The sequence below is a fragment of the Neopelma chrysocephalum genome, unplaced genomic scaffold (genome assembly GCF_003984885.1).
Source record: "Neopelma chrysocephalum unplaced genomic scaffold, ASM398488v2 Primary Assembly neopelma1_84, whole genome shotgun sequence".
NCBI lineage: Eukaryota > Metazoa > Chordata > Aves > Passeriformes > Pipridae > Neopelma > Neopelma chrysocephalum.
In genome coordinates this window covers 5,544,275-5,556,615 of record NW_020897746.1, presented here as the reverse complement: position 1 = coordinate 5,556,615, position 12,341 = coordinate 5,544,275, and the positions used below count along the sequence as shown (strand labels likewise).

General features: G+C 44.0%; 1 protein-coding gene and 1 long non-coding RNA gene across 2 annotated transcripts; one reads left to right on the top strand and one right to left on the bottom strand.

Annotated features, from left to right (window-relative positions):
* Positions 1-242: 242 nt before the first annotated feature.
* On the top strand, positions 243-9,662 carry SLC16A5 (solute carrier family 16 member 5). The gene is made up of 4 exons (XM_027691441.1): positions 243-738; positions 3,956-4,099; positions 5,103-5,957; positions 7,585-9,662. The coding sequence occupies exons 1-4, from the start codon at positions 519-521 to the stop codon at positions 7,824-7,826; spliced, it is 1,461 nt and encodes a 486-aa protein (XP_027547242.1). The 5' UTR covers positions 243-518; the 3' UTR covers positions 7,827-9,662.
* On the bottom strand, positions 7,492-12,339 carry LOC113971484. The gene is made up of 3 exons (XR_003535572.1): positions 12,310-12,339; positions 10,631-10,703; positions 7,492-7,685 (listed from the first exon to the last, which is right to left on the bottom strand). It is a non-coding gene; the product is annotated as an uncharacterized LOC113971484 (long non-coding RNA).
* Positions 12,340-12,341: the final 2 nt, after the last annotated feature.

Below are 12,341 nucleotides of genomic sequence, written 5' to 3'. Positions count from 1 at the left end.
TAAGTAGATAAAGTTTTCCTGAAAGGTTCACACTGACCTCTGCTGTGACACGCAACCTTTATACGTTTCTATTTTTCTTGGCATTTGCAGTTTCCTCCTCTTCTCGGCACAGGGAATGAGTGACCTTAGCAATTGCCAGCAAGGGGACTCCTTATGATGAAAGCAGGTGAAAGGGAAAATAAGGGCGGAACTCAGTAAAGCCAATTCATACCTCAGAGGAGGTGTGGTCCTGTCCTCTACCTGGCTGTGGTCACAGTCTTGTGAAATATAAAAGGAAAAGGCAGCTTTCTTAAGCAGTCTGGTGCCAGGATCCTGTAGCGAGAAGGAAGGGAGGTGCTGGAAGAAATGCAGAGCAAGAAATCTAGAGTGTCAGCTGGAAAAGGTGTGGGACACACCAGTGCTCTGAGCCTCAGCAACACCATCAGTTCTTCCCTGAAGGCCCTTTTGCTGGGCTGAGGGTTGCACAGTGGCTGCACTCCCTTCCCCAGAAGGCTGGCTCGGAGGAGGAGGGAGCTGTCATGTCCCGAGGAGGAGCAGCAGGACATGGCTCAGACAAGCCCCAGGACCAGGGATGGGCATGGATGGTCCTGCTGGCTGCAGTGGTGCTGCAGGCACTGACACTGGGCTTCTCCTCCTGCTTTGGTGTCTTCTTCACGGACCTCCAACATGAGTTCCATGCCAGTATCAGCGAGACATCGTGGTTCTCGTCCATCATGGTGGCTGTGCTGCACGGAGGGGGTGAGTAATGCAGGGAACGGCCTCCTCCTCCTCCTCCTGCCCTTGTGCTGCTGGTGGGGGGATGTAACGAGGACACTTCTAGCATTTCATTAGGTGGGCAGTAGAAGGGACTGGGAGGTTGAGCAGATTGACTGGTTGGCAGTGCACAGCATCTCCCAGCCACTTGGATCCCACAGTCCAAAGCTAAGCGCCCACAGATACCCTTCTGTCACTCTCAGAGTCAACCAAGACCCTTTGTCAAAGTAAATAAATCCCTTTCTCAAGCCCAGCTTTTCCAGACCAGCAATAACAGAAAGTTGTTTCCCACAGCTCCTTGAATAAAACTGGCATGTAGTGCTGGAGCTTGGGTGCTTTCTTGGTTCATCCTCTGTCCACGAGAGCACATCTCCTTCCAAGTGCCACCTGACAACTGTGTTTATCGGGGCTGGAGAGAGGCCAAAAGCCAAGCTCCTCCAAGCTGCCAGCTGAGGCAGAGGCTTAAAAGCAGCTCCTTGGGCGGTGGCATGAAGCTCACACCCACGCAGGGTGGACGAGAGCAGGGCTGGATCGGTGCAGAATGTGGGTCAGGCGGCACCCTCTGGGTGGAGGGGGGTTGTGGTATGTGGATAGTGGAGGCAATCATTGCTTTTTCCCCCTCCACAAAGAAAATGAGGGAGCAGCACAGGACAGTGGTCCCCAACTGCACACACAGATGGGGGGATTCTCTTCTACTTCTGCATAGAGGAGAAAAACAAATCCCCAGCAGCTCGAGGGCTTCCCAAGGAGTGGTCTGTGTTTCGGTGGCCCCTCTGTGTGCAACTCCTGTGCTCATTTGATAAACAGATGACCCAAACCCCACCAGGCAAAAGAAGCAAAGTACCCAGTGTTGGCCATGTATCCAAGCTGCTCCTTGAGTTCATGCCTGCTCCCTTCCAATGCTGGTGAAAGTTGACACTACATTATATATAAAAAAAATAAAAACCAGGACCCAGGGTCACGCTGATGTGAAGGCTGTGGCAGGTTCAGTCTCTCCTGTGCACGACTTGGCTGAGAGCCACCTGGCATGGAATTGAGAGTTTACACCTTAGCAGGAACAATTGGGTCCAGAATATCAAGGTGCAGATGGAAAGAGACTGCGGGGGAAGAATCATCACTGCAAATCAGCAGAAATAGAGCAGTGTCCTTGGGGCTTCAAATTCCAAAGCTTGTGGGCATTCCCTGTGCTGCCTTCCATCCCCTGTGGTCCTGCTGTGGTTAGTGGGAAGGATCCAATTGGGACCTGCTGGCTTTAGGAAATGGTCTCAGAAGCAACTTGGTCCCAACATATCCAGGAGGGAAAACTCCGGCAGTATCCACAAGAAAGTATCAATTATCCAAACATCTTTAATGAAGTAATTGTTGTGTAGGAAGCTGGAACCACAATAAAAACTGATATAAATACAGCCAATGAATTGATCCAAAAGTTATAAATTAGGCAAGGAAAGAATAGCCTCATGTTAATGATATTCACAATAAATTTTGTCAGGGCACAGCCAGAGGGTTGTACTTTCCTTGTCAGTTATCTCTCCTCTTGCAGGCTGCTACAGCACAGGGGTGCTTGTTCTTGTTCCCCAGTAGCACAAGGCAGGAGTAACATGACCATAAACCAGGAAGGAAAAAAACAACAAAATAAACAGCTCAAATCCCCCCTCTCAGGCCAAGCATGTATGGCTTTTGCTGCAACTTCTGATCTCCTTTGCAGTGGGCCAGGCTCCTTTTGATTCAGGTTCTCTGGTTACAGCCATCATCTCAGCACTTAAACCTTTCCCAGAATTGCACCCTGCTGTCACCAGTGTCTCTTAGAGGAGATTCTTTCTTTTCTTTGCCTTTATTCTTTTTATTTCAGAGGAACCAAAGGGGGAAAAAATAATATTTGCTGCAAAAATTGGTAAAGAGGGAGGGAAATGGTCAGAGCAGCCCATTCTCGGGGCAGTCAGTGCAGGGAGAAGATTCCATGCAGGAGAGCTGGCTGCAGCTCCACAGAGCTGTGGAAGGAAACAGGGAAGGGCACAGCACAAATAATAGCTCATACATCAGTCAAACATATCTCATTACCTGTGCTACATTCCTAGGTAAAAGCCACTAACGATTATTTTGCTCTAAAATCATTTGAGAGAGCTCAGGATCCTACATCTGCCTCTAAAAGTGGATTTCAGGCCCTTACAGGTTCCTGCTCCTGGATATTCATGCACACGGAACTTTCTGGACTCACTCATACAAATGCAGCACTTTTGTTGATATTATTTTTGCAAAGGAAAGCGCAAAAGCCCCAGGCAAGTGAGAAATAACATTGAAACACAGACAGCAAATTATCAGGAACAAATAATGAAAAACCCTTATGGGTTTTAGAGCCAATCTCATTATTTTGGAGTGTTTAATTTATGCCTTCTGGCTACTTGGGTTGGTTGAGCAGCAGTACCATCCCTAATGTCTTCAGCAGGAGGAAAAATAATCCAGTCACGTTTGCAGAACACTCTTTCAAAGGCCAGTGAAGTCTGAGGTGAAAATCTCCCAAGCAGATCGAAATACAGACAGCTGCACTCCTAATTTTAATAATGTTCCACTGTTCACTTGACTGTATGGATTTTATTTCAAACCAGACATCGTTTTAGGTCACAAATATGCCACAAGTTATTTTCTCTGCACTAACTGCCTCCTAATTCTGCAGCTTATAGTCATTTTGCATTTGCTTATATAACCTTAAGTGTTCAGAATTGGGGAAAAAAAAAAAAGTGGAAAATCTTGAGGATCCTCAAGGGAACAGGAAAAGAAACTCTACCTTCAAACCCTCTTCTGCCAGAGCATACAGAGAGAAGAACATTCTGCAGGTCTGAACTCATCTTTCCCTACCCCAAAATGAAGGCTGCCTAATTTCATTAACAAACCAGTTATTTACCACAATCTCACAGAATTCAACAAAAGTCCATTTCCAAGGGTTTTAATGAAAATCCATCACATCCTACTCGATGGCCAAAGTCCCAGCAGATCTCAGGAGCCTTTCCCTCAGCTAACAAGTTGACCAAGCACTTGGGAGGATCAGGCAGTGTATTTTTTCTTCCTGGCTCCCCCAACTACATAAAGGTGCTGGGACAACCCTCAGGGTCTCTAGATTAAGTCATTTCACAATTGCAGCAATCCAGCAGGTACAAAATATTTCCTTCCTCCCTGACCGCTTCTCTTTTTTCTTCCCCGCTTCCAGGGCCCCTCTGCAGCATCCTGGTGAAGCGGTTTGGCTGCAGGTTTGCAGTGATGCTGGGGGGGCTGCTCAGCGCGCTGGGAATGGTGTCCAGCTCCTTCTGCAAGTCCATCAGCCAGCTCTACCTCACAGTTGGGCTCATCACCGGTATGTGCCAGCGAGCAGCAGGAAAACCCAGCTGTGTGCTTGATGGGGAGAAGGGGAATGGGGAGGGTCCTGACTAAGTGCTCACGTTTTTCCATTCATCTGGGAAAAAGGAGAATGCAACATCCCCCAGTGCAGCAGGAATCCTACAGCCACTTGGCCTTCACACCTCTTTAACACACTCATCCAAGCTCACCGTGAAATGCTTCTCTCTGGAAAAAGCTACAGGTCTCCAGAGGGCAAAATGGAGAGCAAAGATGTCTGTTCCTTTTAGTAGCTTCTTGGCCTTTTGTCTCTCAATAAAGCAGGATTTTTTTGTTGGGGTTTTTTTTCAATCTTGGAACATAATGTGTTGGGATAATGTCCTTCCCAGTTTCCCTGGGTTTATATTTCACCACTCCCAATCTGGGGAAATGTGGAGACAACTTTTTCTAACAAAAGACCATGTTGGTTTTGAACAGAAGTAACAGATGGGAACTTTTCCTTTCCAAATATTTCTCCTGTGTGACTGACATTCAACTCTTGGTTTTTAATAACACAAAGAGATTAATTCCTTACTTTGGGACCCATCCTGCTGGATCTTGCAAGCTATGCTGTGGTCACTGCATAGAGAGAAAAACAAGCAACTCCCTGAGTCCTGATAAAAGTGTCAGGAAAGCAACACTGGTTGTTGCATGCGGTATAAAAACCAAGTTTTTAATGAACAATTCCATAACAACTTTAGGAATGGCAATGTGCCTCAGACAAATGTCAGTTTAGATCAGTATATTTACTATACCCAAGAACAAAAGTAGTTTAATTTATGCACAACATCCTTCTCCATTCCTGGTGTGGGTTTCTGAGTATTAATCAGCCCCTGGGGGCTGTGCAGCCTGGCAGGTGAGGAAATGCTTCAGTGGCAGATGAAATCACATGTGAGTACACCCTGAGTTTGTGCTGTTTTCACCCTTTAAGACCACACAGAGGGATCACATGTGGTCATTTACTCTTTTATTCTCACCTTTAGGTCTGGGATCGTGTTTCAGCTTCCAGGCAGGGGTGACTATGCTGGGTTACTACTTTGTGCGGTGGCGAACGCTGGCCAACGCTGTGGCCTCCACCGGCATCTCCCTCGGCTTCACCCTGTGGCCACTGCTGTCTCAGTACCTGCTGGATGAGATGGGCTGGAGAAACACCTTCCTCATCTTTGGAGGAATACTCCTGAACTGCTGTGTTTGTGGAGCCATCATGAGACCCATCGGGTCACTTCCACAGCCGCCCAAGCCTGGAGAGGAGCCAGGCAGCAGAGCAGAGGAGGCACAGCTGTCCAATGGAGTGTCTCTTCCCCACCCTGCACTCCAGCAGCATGCCAGAAGGACAACATGTTTCCAGGTGCTGCAGAAGAATCTGGCTTTTGACATCTTCTGCCAAAACAAACATTACCAGATTTACACTATTGGAGTGGCCTGGATGATGATGGGGTTTGCGTTGCCCCACGCCTACCTTGTGCCTTATGCCATCCACAGCGGGGTGGAGGAGCGCAGGGCAGCTCTTCTTGTCTCTGTCATTGGCTTCATCAACATCTTCATCCGCCCTCTCACAGGGCTGCTCTGGGGGCACAGGGTCTTCACAGGGAGGCGCATCTACCTGTTCAGCCTGGCCGTGCTCCTCTGCGGGCTGAGCAACTTCATCTGCATCATTTCAGCCGAGTTCAGAGTCCTCATCCTCTACTGCGTCATCCTCAGCATTGCCATGAGCGGGATCGGGTCACTCACCTTCCAGGTGCTGATGGATGTGGTGGAGATGGACAGGTTCTCCAGTGCTCTAGGGCTCTTCACCATCCTGGAGAGCATCACTCTCCTCATTGGGCCCCCACTCACAGGTGAGAGACCCTTTGCAAGGAAAAAGCAGGGGGAAAAAATGGTGGTTTGGGAACTGGTGACAAGTGTTTGGGAGCTTAAAAAAAAGGAATAAAGGAGTTTCCAAATCTATGCAGGCAGGTGAGTTTTGCAAAAGGAGCAATATAAAAAGGAGAGTTGGAAAGGAATGATCAGCCCCTTCTGTCAGCTGAAGGAGGGTCACTTCTGCAGCTGCATCAACAGCAGGCAGTGAAAAAACTACTCACTTGGTAAGCTATTTGACAGGTATGGGAGCAATGAGAGCTTTTTTCCACTGAGTGGCAAGAAGCAGAGAGGAATTACTGTGGTAGGATCCTGGTGTCTGTGAACTGTTTCACTGCTTTGTCAGTTTGCATTGTTTTATCCACAGAGTCTCAGGGAACTGTGAACATGCCACTAAACAAATTAACTGTGATCAGAATCATTACCAGTCCTACATTATTCAAAAGCTTTATAGTAAAAGCTTCTGTTTGCCCTTCTTTCCAAGTTCTGGAGCATATTATTTTTTCTCTGGAGACAAGAAAGGAGCTAGTTATGACCCTCAATCCAATAAATTATTCACAGTTCACTCCAAGTGCCACTAAGTGACCTGTCCAAGATGCACCTGCTCCTGTAGTACAGCAGCAAATTCAAAAGACTAAAAGACAAATGTCAACCTGAGCATGAATCCTCAGTTCAGGCTTTAGTTCTCCTCTCTAGACAATGAACTGTGGATATTCAGCAGGAAAATACTGTCTGGTCCAATAATGTGATGGTGACATGCACCATATTTCTTGGTATTCCCCCTGGTGTCACTCACTTTCCTCAAAGAGCAGAGAAGGTCCTTTCTTGGACATCTCTGATGGGAGGAGCAGATGGGCAAAACAAAGCACAGTAAAAGCAGCACCATTTCTATTTGAAGTCCTAAAATCTGCTACAGAAAAGTGCACTACGAAAAGAAATATCACCAATCTTTACTGAAAAATACAGGCAATTAAAACATTATTCCAGTATTTCCATATAAATAAGCAACTTACACAAGGCTTCATATATTTGACTCGAGTATCGCCTTTCATCTCTAACATTTGTGTTAAATTACTCATTTGATATATCAGACTTCTAAATGGTTTATATTGAGGTTGCTTAATGTTAGTCATAATCTTGCTGTGCTGTGAATTTTCTTCTCCCTCATTCCACAGTATTAGGGACAAGTGTTCAGTTTAGAGACCCTAATATGTAAATTTTTGAGATATTTCTCTATTTAGTTGTTCTGTTTTCTGATCCTGGATGTAACAGGGTCATTAATTCCAAAATCTAGTGAGTGGCAGTGGCACAGGGGTTCTCTACTAAGTAAACTAAATGAATCAGCAGTTTTGGGGGGAAATTACAATTTCCTTTCTTTTCTGATTTCTGTGTGTATTGAGAAATATTTTCAGCAGAAGCAGAAACATCACCTGAATGATGACTACAAAAAAAACTCAAACCAACCAAACCCTAGAATTTAGAGAAGAGAACTTAACCCATCAGAGAATGCTTATCTTTTGTGTATGGCAATTTACTGAATTATTTAGGTTTAACATTCATGTCAATTTATGCCTTTAGTGTGCATCTTCTCTTTGGCTTCCATTTCAGGTCTCCTGGTAGACATAACCAGTGATTACCGCTATGTCTTCTACACCTCGAGCTTCTTTCTGATATCTGCTGCATTATTTATGGGGCTCAGCTTCTGTGCTCTGGAAAAAAAAAACAAATTGAGAGAGGCTTCCAAAGTACCTTTGAGTAATCCCTCCAGATATCCATACAGCGAAAAACCAGGTGATCCACAGGCTGAAAGTCAACCCCCTCCAGCAGTCGTGTACATCACGAGCATATGAAAATAAAGAAAAGAAGGAAAGAAAAGAGCAACACAATGATGTCGTTTGTACAAAGCTACACATGGCCCAGCGCTGATGGCAGATGAGAATAAAAAAGTCTGCTTTCCACAAATGTCATCTTCCTTCTGCACTTCTACTCCCAGGGGCCGTGTCAGACTCCAAGAGAAGGATCCAGACTAGGGGATGAGCCCCAAACCCAGCACCAGCCAAGGAGCTGAAGGACAGAGAGATCTGTGTTCTCCTAAAGCAACCCATGGGACAACAGCCACAGAAGGAGATAAAAAGCTGTGTCAGTTCAATTGGGTTAAGTCACTACCTTTAAGAAATCATTGGAAGTCCTGGACAACATGGATTAATGGCTATGCATATGAGTAGTTCTTTCACTTGTAATTTTGGTACACAAGTATCCTGGTTGCTTCCTATGCTGCAGGTGGCAAGACACTTTCTACAGGAAGAGTGCAATTATTTTCCACAGCTCTAAATATTATCTGAAAGCAGCTGCATGGGTTGCAGAACTCAGACAAGTCTCTAGAAAGACCAATTATTTTCTCCTACAAGGTATATACACGAATGCTTCATGCCAAGAGCAGTTTCAAAGCCTGAAAGGTTCAACTCTAGAGCGGCAAAAAGAAAAAAAAACCACCAAAACTTGGAGTGCCTGCTTTGTATAACTAGTGATATCTCAAGTGCTGCTTGATATATCATAAAAGAGGATTCATGGCTTGTGTAAACACACTTCAGCATTACTTGGAACCCATTTGGGGGGGAAAGCAAAGGTGTTACCATATCTAAGCATAACTGTATGCCTCCTTTTATAGGGCCAAATTCAAAGCAACTGTGGAAATGATTTTCAGACTTAATTGCACCAGCATGCTCATCATAGAGAACTTTGTACAAGCATAACTTGTATTTCTTCTAATCACAAGCAGAACTTACAAAGAAATCTGTGGGGGAAGGTATACCAAGGAAAGCCAGTGTTGCTGACTTTGCTTTCCTTACAGCCTTGACTGCAAGTGGCTTTTCCTGCTATATTCCCAGGAGTTGGGCTTCTCACTGCTCATGTGGTGGCTGCATCAGCCTCAGCATCAGCTTGAGGTGCAAATTGTTCATATTCTGTATAATTCCTGATCCAACAGAAGCAGGGAAGAGCTCACAAAACACAGCAGGTGAAAATTACTCAACACATTAGAACCATCAGAAAGATGGAAGCATAAAATGGGAGTGAAATGGAAGAAGGAACAGCTTTCAACTGAACTACAGTGCTTACCTTGAGACCTGTTATACCAAACTCAACTGCAGTGCCTAAGAACTGCCATATCAAATTCCTACCGACAAACCCACAGTTTTCTTTAAAGCTCCCCAGACAAAACAAGCCAACCAACCAAAAATCTGAATGAAAGCACTGGAAAACTGACTCCAAGATCTTCAGAGACTTACAATGGCTTCACAGCCGGCCTTACACGGAGGAAGTATCAGCCCTTCAGAAGGATTTCTACTTCCACAGCTCAGTATCTTCACCCTAGGATTACAGAACCTGTAGACTTTGCATTTACTGATCAAACCTATACTTTAATAAGATGATTAGTGGGAGATATACATATCTAATATCTCATCAAGTGTGTTTATTAAATTATGTAATGCTTACATGGTCCATAGCTACAAAGTAAGCAGGGACTGGTGCTTCTCAACTTGCCAAAACAGACTGTTGTACATTCCTAGAAAAATGATGGGGCTTTCTCCCTCCCAAAAAGCAATGAAGAAGGATGAAGTCCCAAATATCTTCTAGCTATTGCAAATAAACAGCTAAGCAGCTGAAAGATTGGTATCTTTTCTGTGTGTAATTCTTTAATTTTAAATTCTCTTCACCTTTCTACATCCCCTTTCTGTTTTCTTACAGAAATATGGGGTTATGTTGACCCAAATCCTTCCACCACCACAAATGTCCTATGCAAAATAGGTAAGATAAGGTGAAAGCTACAACCCACCCAAATTTATCACAGGAAAACAAAGGTTAGTTGAAGGAGCAAGGGAATGCAGCTCCTGCATGGAGCCAACTGTTTTACCTGCAATTCTTTATCTCTGGATGGCTCATGAGAAAGGACATGTACAGTCTGTGCTTCCTTGGAAGGGAGGACAAAATGACAGGTACTCCCCAGCTGAAGCTGACTCAGAGATCAGCTCCTCCTACACCACACCAAAGAAAACTGTTTTGACTATTTCTTAGCTGTGCACAGAAATGCAAGGATGGAAAGTCAGGAGAGTGCTTCCTAGAACTGCTTTTTGATACTCCCAGACTCATCACTGGGGTAACTGGGACTTATTTGCAGAGGCAGAGAAATCTTTCTGGTAAGAAAAGCAATGAATTCATAAATCCATCATTTTAAGTTTTCTCAACTTGTTGATTACAACCTTTCTAACAGCCTTACAGAATTTAGGCTGCCTGAAAACAGGGTTATCTCCCCTCGTTACTTTCCACAGACCCTTTAGAAGTAATCCACAACCCAGAGGTTGGAACCAAATCCTGCACAGAGAAGAGGTAACTTTTTAGGGTGTGTTTCCACAGGTGAGTTAAGATGTCTGAGCTGCCATAGCAGAGAAAACAAAAGTTCAAGAAGCACCTTTTCTCACTGAAATGAAACATTCACCAGGAAGTTCACACTTGCAAGATGGCGATTCTTAAAAGCCTTAGATACTCTGCCAATGTAATATGTGGGAAATATTAATATTTGCATTTAATGTGGATATTACTTATTAGTATTTAATATCAATAAACCCCAAATAAAAGTCACAGTAAACTTACACACTTTAAAAAACCTCAGAAGTGCAAAATCACTTGATTTAAGAGCTTGGCTTGCTGTTTGCAGACCTGGCTCGTAGCTGTAAGAAAAGAAACAACTAATAGATGAAAATTCCCCGAATTCTGGATTTGGTGTGCTATCTACCCAGGCTATATCAGTCCACACTGTGCAAACTACTCCAGCAAACAGCAAGTGCTTGGAGCATTCAGACCATTAAACTATACAGCTAATATTGAGTGAGTAAATGCAGTACTTATAAACAGAAGTAATAGCGTTTTTCCTCTTTAAACACAGTTTCCCCCCTCTTATTAGTCAATCCCAGTATTGCTCTGTTTGTATTGACTGGCTCCCCTGTGCTTTCTCTGCTCCTGCTTTCTCACATTACTCATTCACTTTCTACTTAATGACAGATGTGGCTTTAAAGTATGTCAACACTTACCATTTAAAAAGGCACACATTAAAAGAGATTTGTTACTACAGTAGCAAAACATTCTAATATAGACATGGTCTGTAGCACCTTTGCTGATAATTTTCATACATATATACTCAAATATACAGATCTATTTACAAATATATAGATGTCTATATACATATAAATAGATAATGATTTCAGTTGATAATTATGCTAAGAGCTGAAGTTGCTAGCACAGGCCTGCCTTAAACTTTTGTACCAGGTAGAAATAAATAATTTTCCTCTCACTTTCTCTCTCTTCCCATGTTGTTACCATGTTAAAATATTTAGCATAGCTGCATTCAGTGCAGCTTCTTTGCTCATCCTTCTATTTAATGTAGTCACAGGCAGATATTTTGTGCCCCCAGCTGTGTGGTAGGAGAGGTTTATCAGCCCAGCACTCTTGTCAGTGGTGCCATGAATTTGGTGGATCGGTCCACGTTCAATTTGCTGCATGTGAAAATCAATTGCACTTGAGATAACAAAAAAAGACAACATGTACTCACAGCCTGTTCCCTCCTTATCCACAGCAGAACCTCTGTGCGTGTAATTGCTTCAATAAAAGCAATGCAAATTTCTGCAAAGTCCAACCCCCCACCCCCAGGTTTATGATGTTTATTAACTCTTACCATATATATTTATAGAACATGAATCACACCTGAACCCAGGTGTGCAACACGTAAAGTCCCGGTGGTTCCACTGAACTGTGTGAGTTCAAAACCAGGGAATTGCTCAGCTCTGTGCCCATTGTAAACCAGGGTGGAATCCCCTGCTGCTGGTTTCATTCACTCCCAGGCTTTGCCTCATTTTTTTTTCCCCAGGTAATTTATCTCACTGGGCATGTATTGCGCCCTGGTTTTACCTTTCCCCTCAGCTTGTAATCCTTTTGTCTTTTACGAAAGGAAAAAAAATTCTGTTTTCATTGTCCTTCTTTAGTTTTCGAGATTCAATACCATATTTAAACTGGAACGTGCTGCACCACCACAGGTGCTTCCTAACTGGAAGGAGAGCAGGATTGGGATTGAACAGGAAAACATATACATACGTGAAAACTCTTTGAGTGATTAACTAGGGAGTGAGGAAGGGTCAGCTCCTTTCCAGAGCAAAGCTTTGCCGTGTAACAAAACACAAACACCACGATACAGGGTCATTCATTTTTATACACTTATGTATACTTATATATTTATATATATATTTGTATATATTGTACACTATATATGTTATTAACTTATACCTAGGGAAGGAGGAGCCACCCCCCCACACCCC